The 24,247-nt window shown below is 45.4% G+C and overlaps 1 protein-coding gene across 2 annotated transcripts in view; it reads right to left on the reverse strand.

Annotated features, from left to right (window-relative positions):
• The window catches only part of LOC128685186 (venom phosphodiesterase-like), a 150,829-nt gene that overhangs the window by 97,229 nt on the left and 29,353 nt on the right, over positions 1–24,247 (reverse strand). For both annotated transcript variants that reach the window (XM_070082806.1, XM_070082807.1), the window contains exon 2: positions 3,832–3,990. In XM_070082806.1, coding sequence (XP_069938907.1) covers positions 3,832–3,990 — 159 coding nt within the window. The remainder of the gene's footprint in view (positions 1–3,831; positions 3,991–24,247) is intronic.

A 24,247-nucleotide genomic window follows, 5' to 3' on the forward strand; every position in this document is an offset into this window, starting at 1 on the left:
AGCAATTTCCCTGATTGTCCTACATAGTAGAGAAGGTCAGGCGTAGGTCAAGGAACTTTATAAACACCAGCTTAATTGGTTGGTGCATTCTTAATTAATCTGTTTGGCTATTCCTGTATTCTTAAAGACAATAATTATATTAAACTATTTCAGTGTATCTGATAGGGTATGTAGATTCTCATTGTAAAGTAGAACTAGCACATTTTTCGTGAAAGGTGCTTCCCCTAGTTACAGACCGCTAGCATGTTTTCTTAGCTGCTAGTAACGCTGCCTCAATAAAATCCTTAATATACCTTAATTTTGAGGGACTCGAAAATCTTATCAGTTTCATCGTCCTGAAATTTAAGGCTGCAAATATGTAAAGATCTCAGAAACACTCTGAGGAAAACGCTTCTTTTAGTCTTCATTTCAATGATTGGAATAAAAGTGAATGTACAAACCCATATTAGTTGCCTTCCTATGTACTGTAAATTTAAATCTCTTGTCGACACGTTGGAGTTTACCTGGAGTTTACCTGGAGAGAGTTCCGAGGGTCAACGCCTCCGCGGCCCGGTCTGTGACCAGGCCTAATGGTGGATCAGGGCCTCATCAGCCAGGCTGTTACTGCTGGCTGCACGCAATCCAACGAACGAGCCACAGCCCGGCTGGTCAGGTGCCGACTTTAGGTGCTTGTCCAGTGCCTGCTTGAAGACTGCCAGGGGTCTATTGGTAATCCCCCTTATGTATGCTGGGAGGCAGTTGAACAGTCTTGGGCCCCTGACACTTATTGTGTTTTCTCTTAACGTGCTAGTGACGTTAAGAGACAACACAATAAATGTCAGGGGCCAAAGACTAGAAGAATATTTAAAAATTAGAGTTCATTAATCCTTTCAAGCTTGATTGTGAGCTTAATCGATGTTTAATGATTAAATTTAAAGAGTCTGGACATAACTTCCGAGTGCCACATTGAAAGATTTAAGTTATTCCATATTGGCAGAAATAACGGGAGGGGGATCGGATAGCGTTATATATGTCCGGGATAACATGAATTGTTGCATAAAATCACGTATAAAATTCAATGAATTAGACAGTATCTGTGTAGGTAGAATTTTTAGGACAAGAAAAACTTTATTTTAGGTGTTATATACCGACTCCCTAACTTAGATAGCAACAGAGGGAGACTTCTTTGGGACGAAACTGTCAGAGCTTATAGACATGATAAGGTAGTAATTGCAGGGGATTTTAACTTTAGTCATATTGACTGCACTTCTTTGACGAAATTTGGAGTCTAGTGACTTCCTGAAGTAGTTCAGGACTGTTTTTCTGAATCAGTTTCTAACAGAACCTACCAGAGGTAATAATCTGCTACACCTGGTTTTGTTAAATAAGGAAACTCCTCAATAATCTTGAGATCAGTGAAGAGCTTGGTGGAAGTGATCGTAAATCTATTACTTGGGAAAACGAGAATAAGGATAACACGGTAAAAGTCTCCAATTTTTATTCTGCCGATTATAATAGATTTATGGGACACCTGTTTACTCTTAACTGGGGAAATCTGTCTAATAATTTTGTTGAAGATGATGCTTATAATAACAACTGGATCTGCGATTATATATTTTTTCTTAGTAATGTACAATGTGCCCAAAGTAAATTATTTCCCAGAGAGAAATTAAGTCAGGTAAGTACGATCTCAAGTGCATGAATGGGAGACTAAAACATCTATTACAAAAATTAAAATTGTATAGACATATCAAAAGAGGAGAGGTTAACTTTAATGACCAATAAATTCATTTTAAAAGAGGTAAATAGGGGATTAGGAAGACTAAAGAAAGCAATGAAACTAAATTAGTTAGAGAATCAAAGACAACCCAAAATGGGTTTTCAAGTTTATAGGACAAAAATCAGGAAAAAAATAGAGCCATTGAAAACTAGGTGTGGACAGTTTAGTGATACTAAACAGGAAATTTGCTCTCTTTTTAAAGGTTATTTCTTGTCAGTTTTCACACAGGAAGACATAAATGATATCCCAGTAATCAATAATTATTCAGGCCCTGAAGAAAACAAATTAAGTAATATTACATTCACGACTGACATGGTTAATAAACAATTAAACAAATTAAAATTAAGTCCGTTGGCCATGACGAACTATTTTCAAGTGTACTTAAATAGTGCAAGTGTGAACTATTTTCAAGTGTACTTAAATAGTGCAAGTGTGAACTATTTTCAAGTGTACTTAAATAGTGCAAGTGTGAACTTAGTCGCTAACGAGCGTGTTTTATGCGTCCATCCATACTGGTGTTGTGCCAGAGATGTGGTAGATGGCAAATGTAATTCCTATATTTAAATCATGGGATACGTCAGTTTCATCAAATTACCGTCCAACAAGCCTGACTTTTATAGTAGGCAAATCATTAGAATCAATTATAGCCGATATTATTCGAAGCCACCGTAATGAGCATAATTTGATTAATGAGTCTCAGCATAGATTCACTAGAGGTCGTTCCTGCCTGTCAAGTTTACTTTCTTTAATAAAGCATTTGAGGCAGTGAACAAGATAAAGAACAATATTGTTTATTTGGATTTCAATAAGGCCTTCGATAGAGTACCTCACAAAAAACTTAAGACAAGTAGCAGCTCATGGTACTGGAGATAAAGTTCGAACATAGATCGAAGCATGGCTGACCAAGAGGAAGCAAAGAGTTTGTATAATGGTATTAAGTCTGAATGGGGACTGGTCACTAGATGCCCATTGTTGTTCATAATTGACATATATGACCTTAACGAAGGAATAGCAAGTGACATGAGTAAATTCGCTGATGATACAGAAATGGGCCGAATAATAGATTGTGAGGAGTGCACCAACGAACTTCAGGAGGATTTGGACAAAAGTGGCAGATGCATTTCAGTGTGGACAAGTGTAAAGTCGTAGTCCCAGGGAACGAAAAAAGCCACTCATAGTTATAAACTAAGTGATGTAGAGCTTTATCATACAAAATGTGTAAAATACTTGGGCTTGGGAGTCATGGTAAGCAGAAATCTGAAGCCAAGGCAACAGTACATAAGTGTGAGCAATAAGGCTAACAGATTACTTGGATTTATATCAAGAAGTATATATAACAGGAGTCCAAAAGTTATTTTGCAGCTTTATACATCAATATTGAGATCTCACTTAGATTATGCTGCTCAGATTTTGTTTCCTTACTACAGAATGGATAGAAATGCATTGCAGAACATACAAACAAAGATGACAAAATTAATATATTGTATAAAGAATCTCATACGAGGACAGACTGAGAGTCTTGAACCTTCCCTCTCTTGAGAGACATAGAATGAGGCTAGATATCACTGAGGTATATAAGTGGAAGACAGGCATAAACAAATGCGATATAAATAAAGTACTGAGGATATCGAATCAAGTAAGAACTAGAAATAACAGATATAAGTTAAATCAATTTAAATTTAAAGAGGACGTAAGAAAGCATTGGTTTTTAAACAGAATTGTTGAGTGGAATAACCTGCCGCGTCTGGTCCATCATTTACAGAATCTCAAGAAGGTCCAGAAATCGGAAACCAGACCGGTTCCGAAAATGAAATGACTACATTTTGACGACAGCCTGCAAGAACTGTAGATAACGACCATTCAGAAGAGAAAACCAACTGTAAACATGGTATGACCTTAAAGATACTCAGAAGCTTAGGCAGGTTGAATAGACGTTCACTGACATTATGGAAAGTGGGACATGGACTAAAGTCTAAAAAACAAATAAATCACGGTGATGCGCCAGGGAAAGGAGAGGTTTGATCCAAGGAAGAACATAACTCCGATAAAGAGCCCTTCACCGGGAGACTCACCAGCGGGTGTTGTTGATAAGTGGGTGGACAGGAGGAAGGGTCCAGGTCGTCAGGTAGTGTGGGCGGGGCAGCGTCCAGGTCGTCAGGCAGTGAGGGCGAGGCAGGGTGGGGATAACCCATACTCACGCCCATACTCACTGTCACCATCATCAACAACACCTGTCAAGGACATTATACGTAAATTATGGTAAAGAAAAAAAATGAAAGTAAAAGTCATAATAGCTGGACTGGAGCAATACTGTGGCTGAAATAAGATCGGGACTGGGACAATGCCGTGACTGCAACAACACCATGGCGGCTGCAATGGTTTACAAATAACCTGCGTTCTGCAGAGGAAATTCAGACGACCGTAAAGTCTTAATGTAAAACAAGTTCTGAAGTAAGACAAGTTCAGAAGACAAGTTCTGAAGTAAGACACACATGTAAGGCACCGCGTGTCTTACGTACTTGTATGTTATAATGGTAGAATCACCGACAAAATATTAGATAAAAGCCCACAGATGAAGCTAACTAATGTGGTTAACGTCTCACTAAACACTGAATTATATTGGGACTTCAGTATCCCAATCATTTCCTTACTGTCATCTGTGTAAATCCCATTACGTCTAACACCTTCTAAGGAGGTACAGGTGAACACTGAGATGGGTGACTGACAGATGGGTGATAGAGGTGCTGGTGAACACTGAAATGGTTGACTGACAGATGGGTGGTGGAGGTACTAGTGAACACTGAGATGGGTGACTGACAGATGGGTGATGGAGGTACTAGTGAACACTGAGATGGGTGACTGACAGATGGGTGATGGAGGTACTAGTGAACACTGAGATGGGTGACTGACAGATGGGTGGTGGAGGTACTGGTGAACATTGAGATGGGTGACTGACAGATGGGTGATGGAGGTACTGGTGAACATTGAGATGGGTGACTGACAGATGGGTGATGGAGGTACTGGTGAACACTGAGATGGGTGACTGACAGATGGGTGATGGAGGTACTGGTGAACATTGAGATGGGTGACTGACAGATGGGTGATGGAGGTACTGGTGAACACTGAGATGGGTGACTGACAGATGGGTGGTGGAGGTACTGGTGAACATTGAGATGGGTGACTGACAGATGGGTGATGGAGGTACTAGTGAACACTGAGATGGGTGACTGACAGATGGGTGGTGGAGGTACTGGTGAACATTGAGATGGGTGACTGACAGATGGGTGATGGAGGTACTGGTGAACACTGAGATGGGTGACTGACAGATGGGTGATGGAGGTACTAGTGAACATTGAGATGGGTGACTGACAGATGGGTGATGGAGGTACTGGTGAACACTGAGATGGGTGACTGACAGATGGGTGATGGAGGTACTAGTGAACATTGAGATGGGTGACTGACAGATGGGTGATGGAGGTACTGGTGAACACTGAGATGGGTGACTGACAGATGGGTGATGGAGGTACTAGTGAACACTGAGATGGGTGACTGACAGATGGGTGGTGGAGGTACTAGTGAACACTGAGATGGGTGACTGAGAGATGGGTGGTGGAGGTACTAGTGAACACTGAGATGGGTGACTGAGAGATGGGTGGTGGAGGTACTGGTGAACACTGAGATGGGTGACTGACAGATGGGTGGTGGAGGTACTAGTGAACACTGAGATGGGTGACTGAGAGATGGGTGGTGGAGGTACTGGTGAACACTGAGATGGGTGACTGACAGATGGGTGGTGGAGGTACTAGTGAACACTGAGATGGGTGACTGAGAGATGGGTGGTGGAGGTACTGGTGAACACTGAGATGGGTGACTGGGTGATGGAGGTACTGGTGAACATTGGGATGGGTGACTGAGAGATGGGTGATGGAGGTACTGGTGAACATTGGGATGGGTGACTGACAGATGGATGATGGAGGTACTGGTGAACATTGGGATGGGTGACTGAGAGATGGGTGACGGAGGTACTGGTGAACATTGGGATGGGTGACTGAGAGATGGGTGACGGAGGTACTGGTGAACATTGGGATGGGTGACTGACAGATGGGTGATGGAGGTACTGGTGATGGGTGACTGAGAGATGGGTGACGGAGGTACTGGTAATGGGTGAATGAGAAATGGGTGGAGGTACTGGTGATGAGTGACTGAGAGATGGGTGATGGAGGTACTGGTGATGGGTGACTGAGAGATGGGTGATGGAGGTACTGGTGAACATTGATGGGTGACGAAAGTACAGGAGTACTAGTGATGGGTGACTGAGAGATGGGTGATGGAGGTACTGGTGATTGGTGACTGAGAGATGGGTGATGGAGGTACTAGTGATGGGTGACTGAGATATGGGTGATGGAGGTACTAGAGATGGGTGATGGAGGTACTGGTGATGGGTGACCGAGAGATGGGTGATGGAGGTACTGGTGATGGGTGACTGAGAGATGGGTGATGGAAGTACTGGTGATGGGTGACTGAGAGATGGGTGATGGAGGTACTAGTGATGGGTGACTGAGAGATGGGTGATGGAGGTACTGGTGATTGGTGACTGAGAGATGGGTGATGGAGGTACTAGTGATGGGTGACTGAGATATGGGTGATGGAGGTACTAGAGATGGGTGATGGAGGTACTGGTGATTGGTGACTGAGAGATGGGTGATGGAGGTACTAGTGATGGGTGACTGAGATATGGGTGATGGAGGTACTAGAGATGGGTGATGGAGGTACTAGAGATGGGTGATGGAGGTACTAGTGATGGGTGATGGAGGTACTAGAGATGGGTGATGGAGGTACTAGTGATGGGTGACTGAGAGATGGGTGATGGAGGTACTGGTGATGGGTGACTGAGAGATGGGTGATGGAGGTACTAGTGATGGGTGACTGAGATATGGGTGATGGAGGTACTAGAGATGGGTGATGGAGGTACTAGTGATGGGTGATGGAGGTACTAGTGATGGGTGATGGAGGTACTAGAGATGGGTGATGGAGGTACTAGTGATGGGTGACTGAGATATGGGTGATGGAGGTACTAGTGATGGGTGATGGAGGTACTAGTGATGGGTGATGGAGGTACTAGTGATGGGTGATGGAGGTACTAGAGATGGGTGATGGAGGTACTTGTGATGGCTGTCTGAGATATGGGTGATGGAGGTACTAGAGATGGGTGATGGAGGTACTAGAGATGGGTGATGGAGGTACTAGTGATGGGTGATGGAGGTACTAGTGATGGGTGATGGAGGTACTAGAGATGGGTGATGGAGGTACTAGTGATGGGTGATGGAGGTACTAGTGATGGGTGATGGAGGTACTAGTGATGGGTGATGGAGGTACTAGAGATGGGTGATGGAGGTACTAGTGATGGGTGACTGAGATATGGGTGATGGAGGTACTAGAGATGGGTGATGGAGGTACTAGAGATGGGTGATGGAGGTACTAGTGATGGGTGATGGAGGTACTAGTGATGGGTGATGGAGGTACTAGTGATGGGTGATGGAGGTACTAGTGATGGGTGATGGAGGTACTAGTGATGGGTGATGGAGGTACTAGTGATGGGTGATGGAGGTACTAGTGATGGGTGATGGAGGTACTAGTGATGGGTGATGGAGGTACTGGTGATGGGTGACTGAGAGATGGGCGGAGGTACTGGTGATAATTTATCCTGAAGAATGAGTCAGCATTAAAATTCAAATATTAGTGTTGGTTATGGTAGCGTGGATGGTAGCGTGGATGGTAGCGTGGATGGTAGCGTGGATGGTAGCGTGGATGGTAGCGTGGATGGTAGCGTGGATGGTAGCGTGGGTGGTAGCGTGGATGGTAGCGTGGATGGTAGCGTGGATGGTAGCGTGGATGGTAGCGTGGGTGGTAGCGTGGATGGTAGCGTGGATGGTAGCGTGGATGGTAGCGTGGGTGGTAGCGTGGATGGTAGCGTGGATGGTAGCGTGGATGGTAGCGTGGATGGTAGCGTGGATGGCAGCGTGGATGGTAGCGTGGATGGTAGCGTGGATGGTAGCGTGGATGGTAGCGTGGATGGTAGCGTGGATGGTAGCGTGGATGGCAGCGTGGATGGTAGCGTGGATGGTAGCGTGGATGGTAGCGTGGATGGCAGCGTGGATGGTAGCGTGGATGGCAGCGTGGATGGTAGCGTGGATGGCAGCGTGGATGGTAGCGTGGATGGTAGCGTGGATGGTAGCGTGGATGGCAGCGTGGATGGTAGCGTGGATGGTAGCGTGGATGGCAGCGTGGATGGTAGCGTGGATGGTAGCGTGGGTGGTAGAGTGGATGGTAGCGTGGATGGTAGCGTGGATGGTAGCGTGGATGGTAGCGTGGGTGGTAGAGTGGATGGTAGCGTGGATGGTAGCGTGGATGGTAGCGTGGATGGTAGCGTGGATGGTAGCGTGGATGGCAGCGTGGATGGTAGCGTGGATGGTAGCGTGGATGGCAGCGTGGATGGTAGCGTGGATGGTAGCGTGGGTGGTAGAGAGGATGGTAGCGTGGATGGTAGCGTGGATGGTAGCGTGGATGGTAGCGTGGATGGTAGCGTGGATGGCAGCGTGGATGGTAGCGTGGATGGTAGCGTGGGTGGTAGAGTGGATGTTAGTGTGGATGGTAGCATGGATGGTAGCGTGGATGGTAGCGTGGATGGTAGCGTGGATGGTAGCGTGGATGGTAGCGTGGATGGTAGCGTGGATGGTAGCGTGGGTGGTAGAGTGGATGGTAGTGTGGATGGTAGCATGGATGGTAGCGTGGATGGTAGCGTGGATGGTAGCGTGGATGGTAGCGTGGATGGTAGCGTGGATGGTAGCGTGGATGGTAGCGTGGATGGTAGCGTGGATGGTAGCGTGGATGGTAGCGTGGGTGGTAGCGTGGGTGGTAGAGTGGATGGTAGTGTGGATGGTAGCGTGGAAGGTAGCGTGGATGGTAGCGTGGATGGTAGCGTGGGTGGTAGTGTGGATAGTAGTGTGGATGGTAGCGTGGGTGGTAGCGTGGATGGTAGCGTGGATGGTAGCGTGGGTGGTAGCGTGGGTGGTAGAGTGGATGGTAGTGTGGATGGTAGCGTGGGTGGTAGCGTGGATGGTAGCGTGGATGGTAGCGTGGATGGTAGCGTGGATGGTAGCGTGGATGGTAGCGTGGATGGTAGCGTGGATGGTAGCGTGGGTGGTAGCGTGGGTGGTAGTGTGGGTGGTAGCGTGGATGGTAGCGTGGGTGATAGCGTGGATGGTACCGTGGATGGTAGCGTGGATGGTAGCGTGGGTGGTAGCGTGGGTGGTAGAGTGGATGGTAGTGTGGATGGTAGCGTGGGTGGTAGGGTGGATGGTAGCGTGGATGGTAGCGTGGATGGTAGCGTGGATGGTAGTGTGGATGGTAGCGTGGATGGTAGCGTGGATGGTAGTTTGGGTGGTAGCGTGGGTGGTAGAGTGGATGGTAGTGTGGATGGTAGCGTGGGTGGTAGCGTGGATGGTAGCGTGAGTGGATGGTAGCGTGAGTGGATGGTAGCGTGAGTGGATGGTAGCGTGAGTGGATGGTAGCGTGAGTGGATGGTAGTGTGGATGGTAGCGTGAGTGGATGGTAGCGTGGATGGTTGCGTGGGTGGTAGCGTGAGTGGTAGCGTGGATGGTAGTGTTGGTGGTAGCGTGGATGGTAGCGTGGATGGTAGCGTGGATGGTAGCGTGGATGGTAGCGTGAACGGTAGAGTGGACGGTAGCGTGGATGGTAGTGTGGATGGTAGCGTGGATGGTAGCGTGGATGGTAGCGTGGATGGTAGCGTGGATGGTAGCGTGGATGGTAGCGTGGATGGTAGCATGGATGGTAGTGTGGATGGTAGCATGGGTGGTAGCTTGGATGGTAGCGTGGATGGTAGCGTGGGTGGTAGCTTGGATGGTAGCGTGGATGGTAGCGTGGATGGTAGCCTGGATGATAACGTGGATGGTAGCATGGATGGTAGCTTTAATGGTAGCGTAGGTGGTAGAGTGAATGGTAGTGTGTATGTTAGCGTGGATGGTAGCGTGGATGGTAGCGTGGGTGGTAGCTTGGATGGTAGCGTGGATGGTAGCGTGGATGGTAGCCTGGATGATAACGTGGATGGTAGCGTGGATGGTAGCTTTGATGGTAGCGTAGGTGGTAGAGTGGATGGTAGTGTGTATGTTAGCGTGGATAGTAGCGTGGCTGTTAGCGTGGCTGCTAGCGTGGATGGTAGCGTGGATCGTAGCGTGGATGGTAGCGTGGCTGCTAGCGTGGATGGTAGCGTGGATGGTAGCGTGGATGGTAGCGTGGATGGTAGCATGGATGGTAGCGTGGCTGCTAGCGTGGATGGTAGCGTGGATGGTAGCATGGATGGTAGCGTGGATGGTAGCGTGGATGGTAGCGTGGGTGGTAGCGTGGGTGCTAGAGTGGCTGCTAGCGTCGGTGCTAGTGTTGATGCTAGCGTAGATGGCAGCGTGGATGCTAGGGTAGATGTTAATGTGGATGCTAGCGTAGCTGCTAGTGTGGATGCTAGAGTGGCTGCTAGCGTGGATGCTAGCGTGGCTGCTAGCGTGGCTGTTAGCGTGGCTGCTAGCGTGGATGGTAGCGTGGCTGCTAGCGTGGATGGTAGCGCGGATGGTAGCGTGGATGGTGGCGTGGATGGTAGCGTGGATGCTAGTGTGGATACTAGAGTGGCTGCTAGCGTGGCTGCTAGCGTGGATGGTAGCGTGAATGGTAGCGTGGATGCTAGCGTGGATGCTAGCGTGGATGGTAGCATGGATGCTAGTGTGGATGGTAGAGTCGCTGTTAGCGTGGCTGCTAGCTTGGATGGTAGCGTGGATGGTAGCGTGGATGGTAGCGTGGATGCTAGCGTGGGTGCTAGAGTGGATACTAGCGTAGCTGCTAGTGTGGATGTAAGAGTGGCTGCTAGCGTGGCTGTTAGCGTGGCTGCTAGTATGGATGCTAGAGTGGCTGCTAGCGCGGCTGCTAGCGTGGATGGCAGCGTGGATGGTAGCGTGGATGGTAGCGTGGATGGTAGCGTGGATGGTAGCGCGGATGGTAGGGTGGATGGTAGCATGGGTGGTAGCGTGGATGGTAGCATGGGCGGTAGCGTGGATGGTAGCGTGGGTGGTAACGTGGATTGTAGCGTGGATGTTGGAGTGGCTGCTAGCGTGGCTCCTAGTGTTGATGCTAGCGTAGATGGCAGCGTGGATGCTAGTGTGGATGGTAGCGTGGATGGTAGCGTGGATGGTAGCATGGGTGCTAGAGTGGCTGTTAGCGTGGCTGCTAGCGTGGATGGTAGCATGGATGGTAGCGTGGATGGTAGCGTGGGTGCTAGAGTGGCTGTTAGCGTGGCTGCTAGTGTGGATGGTAGCGTGGATGGTAGCGTGGATGGTAGCGTGGATGGTAGTGTGGATGGTAGCGTGGGTGCTAGAGTGGCTGCTAGCGTGGCTGCTAGCGTGGATGGTAGCGTGGATGGTAGCGTTTATGCTAGCGTGGGTGCTAGTGTGGATACTAGCGTAGCTGCTAGTGTGGCTGTTAGCGTGGCTGCTAGTGTGGATGCTAGAGTGGCTGCTAGCGTGGCTGTTAGCGTGGCTGTTATCGTGGCTGTTAGCGTGGCTGTTAGCGTGGCTGCTAGCGTGGATGGTAGCGTGGATGGTAGCGTGGATGCTAGCGTGGGTGCTAGAGTGGATACTAGTGTAGCTGCTAGTGTGGATGCTAGAGTGGCTGCTAGCATGGCTGTTAGTGTGGCTGTTAGCATGGCTGCTAGTGTGGATGGTAGTGTGGCTGCTAGCGTGGATGGTAGCATGGATGCTAGAGTGGCTGTTAGTGTGGCTGTTTGTGTGGATGCTAGCGTAGATGGTAGCGTGGATGCTAGCGTAGATGGTAGCGTGGATGGTAGCGTAGATGGTAGCATGGATGCTAGAGTGGATGCTAGAGTGGATGCTAGCGTGGCTGTTAGCCTGGATGCTAGCGTAGATGGTAGCGTGGATGCTAGCGTAGACGGTAGCGTGGATGCTAGCATGGCTGCAAGTGTGGATGCTAGCGTGGCTGCTAGCGTGGATGCTAGCATGGATGCTAGCGTGGATGGTAGCGTGGCTGCTAGCATGGCTGCTAGAGTGGATTCTAGTGTGGATGCTAGCGTAGATGGTAACGTGGATGCTAGCGTAGACGGTAGCGTAACCTAGAAGTTACTGACAATGCAACATTAACTGCTTCAGCAGACGTGGTTGGAACTCTGGGATGATGATGATGATGATGATGATGATGATGATGTGTATTAATGTGTATCGTACTCAGAAAACCTCACTCTAACTAAATTTATGAAAATAATACTGGCCAGAATTATAACACAAATCTATATAGCTTATCTGAGATTCCTGGAGTTGTCTTGTCCAGTCGTCTGATATCTCAAGTTATGCAGTAATGCACATCCAACAATTTCGCCTCCTATTTGAGAGGTATCAGCCCAATTTTACCTCTAGAGTACGAAAAACTCTTCCCATTATTAACTACCGTTCTGTTCAATTCAAACAAAAAATGGCGAGTATCTCTTGCACATGCGCAGAGCCTCCCTGTCGACTCCATTCTCTTCTTTTAAAAATACACTTTTAATCAGGTTTATTTACACAGCATAATATTGGAAAATTATTTTCCACACCAGCAACCAACTTTATTTCTGCAAAGTGGAGTACAGAATATAATTGACATTTGAATAACTAACGTGTAAAAACTACCTCATACAAAGCCCATTGTTATGCTGAAGATTTCGGACAGACTTAAAATTAGCTTTTAATTACCTGACAATGAGACCAATATAGTGGTTTACTAGACTACTATAGTTTACCATATTTGATATTTAGATACTGTAACAATTTGGTATATAAACTGTGATATGTTGAGAGTATTACAAGTTGAACCAGGTTTTTAGTTAGTGAGAACTTCTGCGTGAAACTCCATTATAGAGCGGGAAACATTACGTGGTTCCTATATAGAAAGAAATACTATAACTGAAGCAAAGAATGAGGGTTGTTAGTGGATGGGGGGAAGGAGGGGTAATTGTTATGTCACCAATAATTGTGGAGGGAGAGGGAGGGAGAGAATTAGAGGTGAGAATATGTTGCTCACCTTGAGGAACTCCACCATTACCCAAACATCTGTTTCTGCAGCCTCTCCTTAGGGGAAACAAGGATCATTCCATCTGTCAAGTTACCTTGCTACATATCTCTCACCCGTGGGTGTGGCCCAGCCTTTCTGGACCATTGTTGTCTACAAAAGCACGACACGTGAGCTGCGAGTTAAGTAGCCAGCACAATTACACTAGCTTGTTACAATCTAGTGCGCAAGGTACTCATTTGTGTCCCCAGATCACCTGCATACTGATAAAATCTCATTTCAATAATTCGTCGTCCATCCATTGCCTGTTTACACAGTCGCTGCATTATAAACCTATTACACAGGTCAAAATACCTCGTAGCTCTCTCTCTCTCTCTCTCTCTCTCTCTCTCTCTCTCTCTCTCTCTCTCTCTCTCTCTCTCTCTCTCTCTCTCTCTCTCTCTCTCTCTCTCTCTCTCTCTCTCCGACTCAGTTTTTACAGTAAGACTGATCCTAGTACTTTGCCGAATATTTCATCAATCAGTCTCACACCAACTTCCTCGATTTTTTTAAATGACAAAGACTACCCAGTGAAGAATTTAAAACATGTTTCTAAAACTCGTGTTGGACTTCCTACCAACAAGTCTTTCTGCCACAAATCAGCGAGGCTCCATAAACACAGCGCCAATATTCAACAGTCCACTTAAGAACATAAGAACATAAGAACGAAGGAACACTGCAGAAGGCCTACTGGCCCATGCGAGGCAAGTCCAAGTCTCCTACCGGCTTAAGCCAATGCACCCAACCTAGTCAGGTCAGGTCACATTGACTTAAGGGAGGAACACGGCAACCGACCTGGTAGCACAAGCTATGAGGTCCAACTCACACCCACCCACATCCACTCATGTATTTATCCAACCTATTTTTAAAGCTACACAACGTTCTGGCCTCTATAACTGTACTCGGGAGTTTGTTCCACTCATCCACAACTCTATTACCAAACCAGTACTTTCCTATATCCTTCCTGAATCTGAATTTTTCCAACTTAAAACCATTGCTGCGAGTCCTGTCTAGGCTAGATATTTTCAGCACACCATTTACATCCCCTTTATTTATTCCTGTCTTCCATTTATACACCTCAATCATATCCCCCCTAATTCTACGTCTTTCTAGAGAGTGCAGATTCAGGGCCCTCAGTCTATCCTCATAGGGAAGGTTTCTGATACATGGGATCAACTTTGTCATCCTCCTTTGTACATTTTCCAGAGAATTTATCTCCATTCTGTAATACGGTGACCAAAACTGTGCAGCATAATATAAATGAGGCCTAACCAAGGATGTATAGAGTTGAAGAACAACCTGAGGACTCCTATTATTTATGCTTCTTGATATGAAGCCAAGGATTCTATTCGCTTTATTGCGAACACTTATGCACTGTTGTCTTGGTTTCAGATTACTGTTAACCAGAACTCCTAAATCTTTTTCGCAATCCGTAATATTAAGATCTACATTATTTAGTTTATATGTGGCATGGTTATTGTCCTGTCCAACATTTAGAACTTTGCATTTGTCTATATTAAACTGCATCTGCCACTTCTCCGACCACTGCATCAGTCTATTCAAATCTTCCAGGAGTGCTCGAATGTCCTCGTCAGAATGGATTCGACGGCCTATTTTGGTGTCATCGGCAAACTTGCCGATGTCGCTCTTTATGCCCTCATCTATGTCGTTTATGTAGATTGTGAACAGCAGGGGGCCCAACACTGACCCCTGTGGAACACCGCTCGTGACGCTTCCCCACTCTGATTTCTCCCCATTTATGCAAACTCTCTGCTGCCTATTTGTCAACCATGCCTCTATCCAGGAAAAAATTTCTCCTCCTATTCCATGTGCTTTAATTTTCCTCAATAGTCTCTGATGTAGGACCCTGTCAAAAGCCTTACTGAAGTTCATATACACAATATCATATTCATTACCATGATCTACCTCCTCAAATACCTTAGTGAAAAAAGTTAATAAATTCGTAAGGCAGGAACGCCCCTTTGTAAAACCATGCTGAGATTCGTTGATTAATTTATGCTTTTCAAGGTGGCTACGAACTGCCTCGGCAATTATTGATTCCATAAATTTTCCCACTATGGAGGTTAGGCTTATTGGTCTATAGTTCGAAGCTAAGGACCTGTCACCTGTTTTGAAAATAGGTATCACATTTGCCATTTTCCACTTATCTGGCACCATGCCAGTTTGTAGTGATATGTTGAAAAGATTAGCCAAAGGTGTGCTAAGCTCCTCTTTACATTCCTTTAGAACCCTTGCATACAGTTCATCAGGGCCTGGGGATTTGTTAGGTTTTAATTTATCTATTTGCCTAAGGACCATGTCACTTGTGACCCTAATCGTGCACAGTTTATTATCGTCCTGTTCTACATAATTTATCATTACTGGAATATCGCTGGTATCCTCCTGTGTAAAAACTGAGAGGAAGTATGTGTTAAAAATTCTACACATTTCCTTATCACTGTCAGTGAGCTGACCCGAGGAACTTTTGAGTGGGCCTATCTTGTCCCTGATCTTACTTCTGTATACCTGAAAGAATCCTTTTGGGTTAGTCTTCGATTCTCTTGTAACTTTAACCTCATAATCTCTTTTTGCTTTTCTAATTCCCTTTTTTATTTCTCTCTTTAACTGAATATATCGATTTCTTAATTGCCCCTCTCCTCTTTTGATTTGCCTATATATGCCAATCAGATATTTTAATCTATTGTTCATCCATTTAGGATCATTTTTGTTTGATCTGATTTCCCTATTTGGAACATAATTTGACTGAGCAGCTAGAACTATGCCCTGGAAAGCATCATATCGGCAACCATCACCACCTACCTGACCCTTAGTCAGGTCATTCCAGTTCAGCCCACCTAAGTAATTTTTCAGTCCTATGAAATCAGCCAAGCGAAAGTCAGGGACGGAGACTTGATTGCCATTATTAGGGGAATTCCATGATATATTAAAACTGAGTGATTTGTGATCACTTTCCCCAAGCTCATCATTAACCTCAAGATTATTAATTAGTGTTTCCCTACTGGCAAGAACCAAGTCAAGGAGGTTATTTCCCCTAGTTGGCTCTGTCACAAACTGTTTTAAAAAACAATCCTGGATCGTATCAAGAAAGTCACCTGACTCTAAATTTCCTGTCAAATTGCTCCAGTCAATCTGTCTATAGTTGAAATCTCCCATTAGCACAACATTTTCGTATGTAGATGCCTTACGAATTTCGTCCCATAGAAGTTTACTGCACTCCCTATCAAGATTTGGGGCCCTGTAAATCACACCCAAAATTAGTTTTTCTCGGCCCTCGAGAAGCTGTAACCAAACAGATTCAGTGGCTGACGCTTCTAATTTAATATCTTGTCTAACACAACAATTTAAATTGTCTCTGACATACATCGCTACTCCACCACCTTTCCTGTTGACCCTGTCAGTGTGGAATAATTTATAGCCTTGTATGTGACATTCAGAGGGCATCTCTCTATCTTTCAGATTGAGCCAGGTCTCTGTTATAGCAATAATATCTATGTTTCCTGCACTTGCAATTAATCTTAGCTCATCTATCTTATGTCTTACACTCCTGCTATTAGTATAGTAAACCTTAAGGGAGCTAGTCCCTTGCTGCCCTCTGCTGTCCCCCTTTGTTTGCTGACCTGATCTATTGTCTTTATTTATAACTTCATGCTGAATGCCTTTTATACATTTACTGTTTCCAACCCTAGTGTTGCAACCTGCTTGTTTCCCACACACACCCATACCTCTATCTTCCATCAGTTTAAAATCATAGGCATTTCACCAATGGCCTTCTCAATCGAGTCTGCAAGTGCTACCACCCCTGCCCCAGAGAGATGTACCCCATCCCTTGCATACATATCATGTTTGCCATAAAAGTTGTTCCAGTTGTCAATGAATGGGATTGCAAGTTCCTTGCAGTATCTGTCTAGCCAGCAATTTACACCAATTGCCCTAGACAACCATTCATTTCCTACTCCCCTTCTAGGCAAGATGCTACATATGATTGGGATCCCTCCCAATATCATTTCCACCAGCACTGAGACAGATAATGGGCTTGTTCCCATTACCTGACATGATATTATCCAGCCTGTTGACAATGTCCCCAACACCAGCTCCAGGGAAGCACACTCTATCTCTCATCTTCTTATTCCTATTACAAAAAGCACGGTCAATATATCTTACCTGAGAGTCACCAACCACAAGAATGCGCTTACCTCCATTAGCACGGGCAGTAGTACCCTTACCTTCACTGGCCACTGAAGTACATTCATCCTGAAGAACAGAGAAGCGATTTCCTACCTTCAGATCTTCACTCTTAACTTTCCTTACTCTGATGCGCCTCCCATTACTGTGAACCACTCGCCACTTGTAGCAGGTGCTGGGCTGCACCTCACTGCTGGTAGCCATTGCTACCTCCCCAACTACAGCCTCCTCACAGCGAGAGACAGACTGCACCTCACTGCTAGAAGCCTCATTTCCCACAACTCCAGCCACCTCACACTCTCTCCCAGACCCATTGAGGTGGACCTCCAGCCTCCTAATCTCCTCCTGGAGAAGCAAGACCTCCTCCTTCAACTCTCCAACCTCAATTTTTAAAACACTGCAGAAGCAAGCCATGCTTTGTAACCGTCCACGCTAATCCCCAAACAGTGACACAGCCACACTATGTCAACGCAAATATTCCAGCCAGATCATTTTCACCACTCAGTTTTCTTATTACATCTAGATCAATGTGAAAATTATTCAAGAACATTAAGCCTTGAGCACACCAGGTGTGTTCAGTAGAACATGATACAGCACACCAGGTGTGTTCAGTAGAACATGATACAGCACACCAGGTGTGTTCAGTAGAACATGATACAGCACACCAGGTGTGTTCAGTAGAACATGATACAGCACACCAGGTGTGTTCAGTAGAACATGATACAGCACACCAGGAATGTTCAGTAGAACATGATACAGCACACCAGGAGTGTTCAGTAGAACATGATACAGCACACCAGGTGTGTTCAGTAGAACATGATACATCACACCAGGAGTGTTCAGTAGAACATGATACAGCACACCAGGAATGTTCAGTAGAACATGATACAGCACACCAGGAGTGCTCAGTAGAACATGATACAGCACACCAGGAATGTTCAGTAGAACATGATACAGCACACCAGGAATGTTCAGTAGAACATGATACAGCACACCAGGAATGTTCAGTAGAACATGATACAGCACACTAGGAGTGTTCAGTAGAACATGATACAGCACACCAGGAATGTTCAGTAGAACATGATACAGCACACTAGGAGTGTTCAGTAGAACATGATACAGCACACCAGGAATGTTCAGTAGAACATGATACAGCACACCAGGAATGTTCAGTAGAACATGATACAGCACACCAGGAATGTTCAGTAGAACATGATACAGCACACTAGGAGTGTTCAGTAGAACATGATACAGCACACTAGGAGTGTTCAGTAGAACATGATACAGCACACCAGGAATGTTCAGTAGAACATGATACAGCACACCAGGAATGTTCAGTAGAACATGATACAGCACACCAGGAATGTTCAGTAGAACATGATACAGCACACTAGGAGTGTTCAGTAGAACATGATACAGCACACTAGGAGTGTTCAGTAGAACATGATACAGCACACCAGGAATGTTCAGTAGAACATGATACAGCACACCAGGTGTGTTCAGTAGAACATGATACAGCACACCAGGAATGTTCAGTAGAACATGATACAGCACACCAGGAGTGTTCAGTAGAACATGATACAGCACACCAGGAGTGTTCAGTAGAACATGATACAGCACACTAGGAGTGTTCAGTAGAACATGATACAGCACACTAGGAGTGTTCAGTAGAACATGATACAGCACACCAGGAATGTTCAGTAGAACATGATACAGCACACCAGGAATGTTCAGTAGAACATGATACAGCACACTAGGAGTGTTCAGTAGAACATGATACAGCACACTAGGAGTGTTCAGTAGAACATGATACAGCACACCAGGAATGTTCAGTAGAACATGATACAGCACACCAGGTGTGTTCAGTAGAACATGATACAGCACACCAGGAATGTTCAGTAGAACATGATACAGCACACCAGGAGTGTTCAGTAGAACATGATACAGCACACCAGGAGTGTTCAGTAGAACATGATACAGCACACTAGGAGTGTTCAGTAGAACATGATACAGCACACTAGGAGTGTTCAGTAGAACATGATACAGCACACTAGGAGTGTTCAGTAGAACATGATACAGCACACTAGGAGTGTTCAGTAGAACATGATACAGCACACTAGGAGTGTTCAGTAGAACATGATACAGCACACTAGGAGTGTTCAGTAGAACATGATACAGCACACTAGGAGTGTTCAGTACAACATGATACAGCACACTAGGAGTGTTCAGTAGAACATGATACAGCACACTAGGAGTGTTCAGTAGAACATGATACAGCACACTAGGAGTGTTCAGTAGAATAAATAAATAACAAAAAGGCACAATACCGTGACTGGAACGATACACAAATAACCCGCACATAAAAGAGAGAAGCTTACGACGACGTTTCGGTCCGACTTGGACCATTGACAAAGTCACACTAACAGAGGTGGAGCAGGACGGCTATATATAGGCAGGAAGAGGTGGAGGTAGTAGTAGTAGTAGTAGTAGTAGTACAAGAATTGTATATAATACCGACAAGATGAAATTAAGACACATGCACAACACCCGGGCATCCCCATCGTAGACGTTTCGCCATCCAGCCAGCCACTGGATGGCGAAACGTCCTCAACAAAGACAACCAGACGCCGCACATGTGTCTTAATTTCATCAGTAGTTGTTGTAGTAGTAGAAGAAGAAGAGGTAGTAGCAGTGGTAGTGGTAGAAGTGGGAAATAAGGATGACGAGCCAGTCAAAAACAAAAACAAAGGAAGGGGAGCACTGCAAGAGAGCTAGATGCCCACAGAGGGAGAGCAAGCGCACAGAGGTGCGTGAAAGGGGAAGTGGTGAAATAAAATAAAATAAATGAAGAAGGAACAGAAACACGAGACAGGAGAGAGAAAGACAACCCAGAGGAGAAAAGGAAAGAGGAAAGGGGAAGAGGAAGAAGAAAAAGAAAGAAAAAATGAGGATTCAGGTTAAGTCACGGGTGTTCTGAAATTTGGAGCATTTTACAATGTAGTGGGAGAGGAAGGCATCTACAGAGACGAAGCCAGGACTAAGGTTCATACAAGGAAAGTTGTGTATTAGAGAGGATTCAACTAGACGGCGACTGTTCGAGTTGGAAGTAGGGAAGACAGTTTTAGCAGAAGACCAGTCAATAGGATGGCTATGATCTCTGACGTGACAGAAAAGAGCATTGTTAGTGTCGGCAAGCCTAACACTACTTCGGAGAAACTGGTCGATCTCATTCTGACAGACTTAGGGAGCACAAAAATAGTGTTAGGCTTGCCGACACTAACAATGCTCTTTTCTGTCACGTCAGAGATCATAGCCATCCTATTGACTGGTCTTCTGCTAAAACTGTCTTCCCTACTTCCAACTCGAACAGTCGCCGTCTAATGATGCAATTATAAAAATGCTAGACCTGCTTTACACCACATTGGAACATAAGGAATATCCGCTAGGAATTTTTATTGACCACTATGGTACAAGAGGCCATGCGCTTGCATATTTCAAATCCTACCTTTCTAAAAGGTATCAGTACGTCACCATTAAAGACAGCATCAGCAACACGGCCACTTGATACTGGAGTTCCGCAGGGAAGTGTCCTTGGTCCCCTGCTCTTCCTCATATACATCAATGACCTTCCAAACGTATCCCAACACCTGAAACCCATTCTCTTTGCTGATGACACGACTTATGTCATCTCTCACCCTAATCTTGCCACCCTCAACACCATTGTGAATGAGGAGCTGATTAAAATATCGACTTGGATGACAGCCAATAAACTTACGCTTAACACTGACAAAACTTACTATATTATGTTTGGTAGCAGAGCAGGAGATGCACAAATTAACATTAAGATTGACAACACTCTAATTACCAGAAACAATGGGGGAAAATTCCTAGGCTTATACCTTGACAACAACCTGAATTTCAGCACCCATATCCAGCATATAGCCAAAAAAGTATCCAAAACGGTTGGGATCCTCTCCAAGATACGATACTACGTGCCGCAAAATGCCCTTCTCACACTATACCACTCACTTATTTATCCATACCTCACCTATGCTATTTGTGCTTGGGGATCAACTGCAGCAACACACCTAAAGCCAATAATAACCCAACAAAAAGCTGCAGTAAGAATAATCACTAAATCCCATCCCTGGCAGCACACCCCCCCCCCACTCTTCAAAGATCTAAACTTACTCCCAGTTCAGTACATCCACACTTACTACTGTGCAATCTATATCTACAGGGCCTTAAACTCTAATATCAACCTTGACCTAAAACGCTTTCTTGATAGTTGTGACAGAACCCACAGGCATAACACCAGACACAAACATCTCTACGACATTCCCCGTGTCCGACTAAACCTTTACAAAAATTCAATGTATGTCAAAGGCCCTAAAATCTGGAATACCCTACCTGAGAACTTAGAACTGCAGACACATTCATCACCTTCAAAACTACCATTAGAAAACATCTTATCTCCCTGATACACCCCGTCAACTAACTACACGAATACCACCTGGTGGTTCACACTTACACTCGCTCACTCATTTGACTATAAACAGAAATATTAATCTCAGTCTTAAAATAATGAATCCTGTGATACTCCAATACTGAAACTATATACTGTGCCAAAACAAAAGCATTCACATTGCTAAACTCATAAACTAGTATTTAGTCACTTAGCCATAATACCAACTTACCTCATAATTTGTAATATTTTACAATTAAGAATAAAATTAAGTATGCCCGAAATGCCTAGCCATGCCAAGCGTTCTAGTGGTACACTCTGTAATCACAATTTTACTACATGTAAACCAAACAATAACCAAATTTCTGTAAACTCAGCATTGTAATCCTTATAGAGAATATGACCTGTCTTTGTAATACTCATTTGTGCTTTATAGTTATCTGTTTACAATAATGTTTTATCACTGGAGTTTACCTGGAGTTTACCTGGAGAGAGTTCCGGGGGTCAACGCCCCCGCGGCCCGGTCTGAGACCAGGCCTCCTGGTGGATCAGAGCCTGATCAACCAGGCTGTTGCTGCTGGCTGCACGCAAACCAACATACGAGCCACAGCCCGGCTGATCCGGAACTGACTTTAGGTGCTTGTCCAGTGCCAGCTTGAAGACTGCCAGGGGTCTGTTGGTAATCCCCCTTATGTGTGCTGGGAGGCAGTTGAACAGTCTCGGGCCCCTGACACTTATTGTATGGTCTCTTAACGTGCTAGTGACACCCCTGCTTTTCATTGGGGGGATGGTGCATCGTCTGCCAAGTCTTTTGCTTTCGTAGTGGGTGATTTTCGTGTGCAAGTTCGGTACTAGTCCCTCTAGGATTTTCCAGGTGTATATAATCATGTATCTCTCCCTCCTGCGTTCCAGGGAATACAGGTTTAGGAACCTCAAGCGCTCCCAATAATTGAGGTGTTTTATCTCCGTTATGCGCGCCGTGAAAGTTCTCTGTACATTTTCTAGGTCGGCAATTTCACCTGCCTTGAAAGGTGCTGTTAGTGTGCAGCAATATTCCAGCCTAGATAGAACAAGTGACCTGAAGAGTGTCATCATGGGCTTGGCCTCCCTAGTTTTGAAGGTTCTCATTATCCATCCTGTCATTTTTCTAGCAGATGCGATTGATACAATGTTATGGTCCTTGAAGGTGAGATCCTCCGACATGATCACTCCCAGGTCTTTGACGTTGGTGTTTCGCTCTATTTTGTGGCCAGAATTTGTTTTGTACTCTGATGAAGATTTAATTTCCTCATGTTTACCATATCTGAGTAATTGAAATTTCTCATCGTTGAACTTCATATTGTTTTCTGCAGCCCACTGAAAGATTTGGTTGATGTCTGCCTGGAGCTTTGCAGTGTCTGCAATGGAAGACACTGTCATGCAGATTCGGGTGTCATCTGCAAAGGAAGACACGGTGCTGTGGCTGACATCCTTGTCTATGTCGGATATAAGGATGAGGAACAAGATGGGAGCGAGTACTGTGCCTTGTGGAACAGAGCTTTTCACCGTAGCTGCCTCGGACTTTACTCTGTTGACGACTACTCTCTGTGTTCTGTTAGTGAGGAAATTATAGATCCATCGACCGACTTTTCCTGTTATTCCTTTAGCACGCATTTTGTGCGCTATTACGCCATGGTCACACTTGTCGAAGGCTTTTGCAAAGTCTGTATATATTACATCTGCATTCTTTTTGTCTTCTAGTGCATTTAGGACCTTGTCGTAGTGGTCCAATAGTTGAGACAGACAGGAGCGACCTGTTCTAAACCCATGTTGCCCTGGGTTGTGTAACTGATGGGTTTCTAGATGCGTGGTGATCTTGCTTCTTAGGACCCTTTCAAAGATTTTTATGATATGGGATGTTAGTGCTATTGGTCTGTAGTTCTTTGCTGTTGCTTTACTGCCCCCTTTGTGGAGTGGGGCTATGTCTGTTGTTTTTAGTAACTGTGGGACGACCCCCGTGTCCATGCTCCCTCTCCATAGGATGGAAAAGGCTCGTGATAGGGGCTTCTTGCAGTTCTTGATGAACACAGAGTTCCATGAGTCTGGCCCTGGGGCAGAGTGCATGGGCATGTCATTTATCGCCTGTTCGAAGTCATTTGGCGTCAGGATAACATCGGATAGGCTTGTGTTAATCAAATTTTGTGGCTCTCTCATAAAAAATTCATTTTGATCTTCGACTCTCAGTCTGGTTAGCGGCTTGCTAAAAACTGAGTCATATTGGGACTTGAGTAGCTCACTCATTTCCTTGTTGTCATCTGTGTAGGACCCATCTTGTTTAAGTAGGGGCCCAATACTGGACGTTGTTCTCGATTTTGATTTGGCATAGGAGAAGAAATACTTTGGGTTTCTTTCGATTTCATTTATGGCTTTTAGTTCTTCCCGCGATTCCTGACTCCTAAAGGATTCTTTTAGCTTAAGTTCGATGCTTGCTATTTCTCTGACCAGTGTCTCCCTACGCATTTCAGATATATTGACCTCTTTTAGCCGCTCTGTTATTCTTTTCCGTCGCCTGTAAAGGGAGCGCCTGTCTCTTTCAGTTTTACATCTACTCCTCCTTTTTCTTAGAGGAATAAGCCTTGTGCATACATCGAGTGCTACCGAGTTAATCTGTTCTAGGCATA

This window comes from Cherax quadricarinatus, chromosome 8, assembly GCF_038502225.1.
Source record: "Cherax quadricarinatus isolate ZL_2023a chromosome 8, ASM3850222v1, whole genome shotgun sequence".
Taxonomy (NCBI): domain Eukaryota; kingdom Metazoa; phylum Arthropoda; class Malacostraca; order Decapoda; family Parastacidae; genus Cherax; species Cherax quadricarinatus.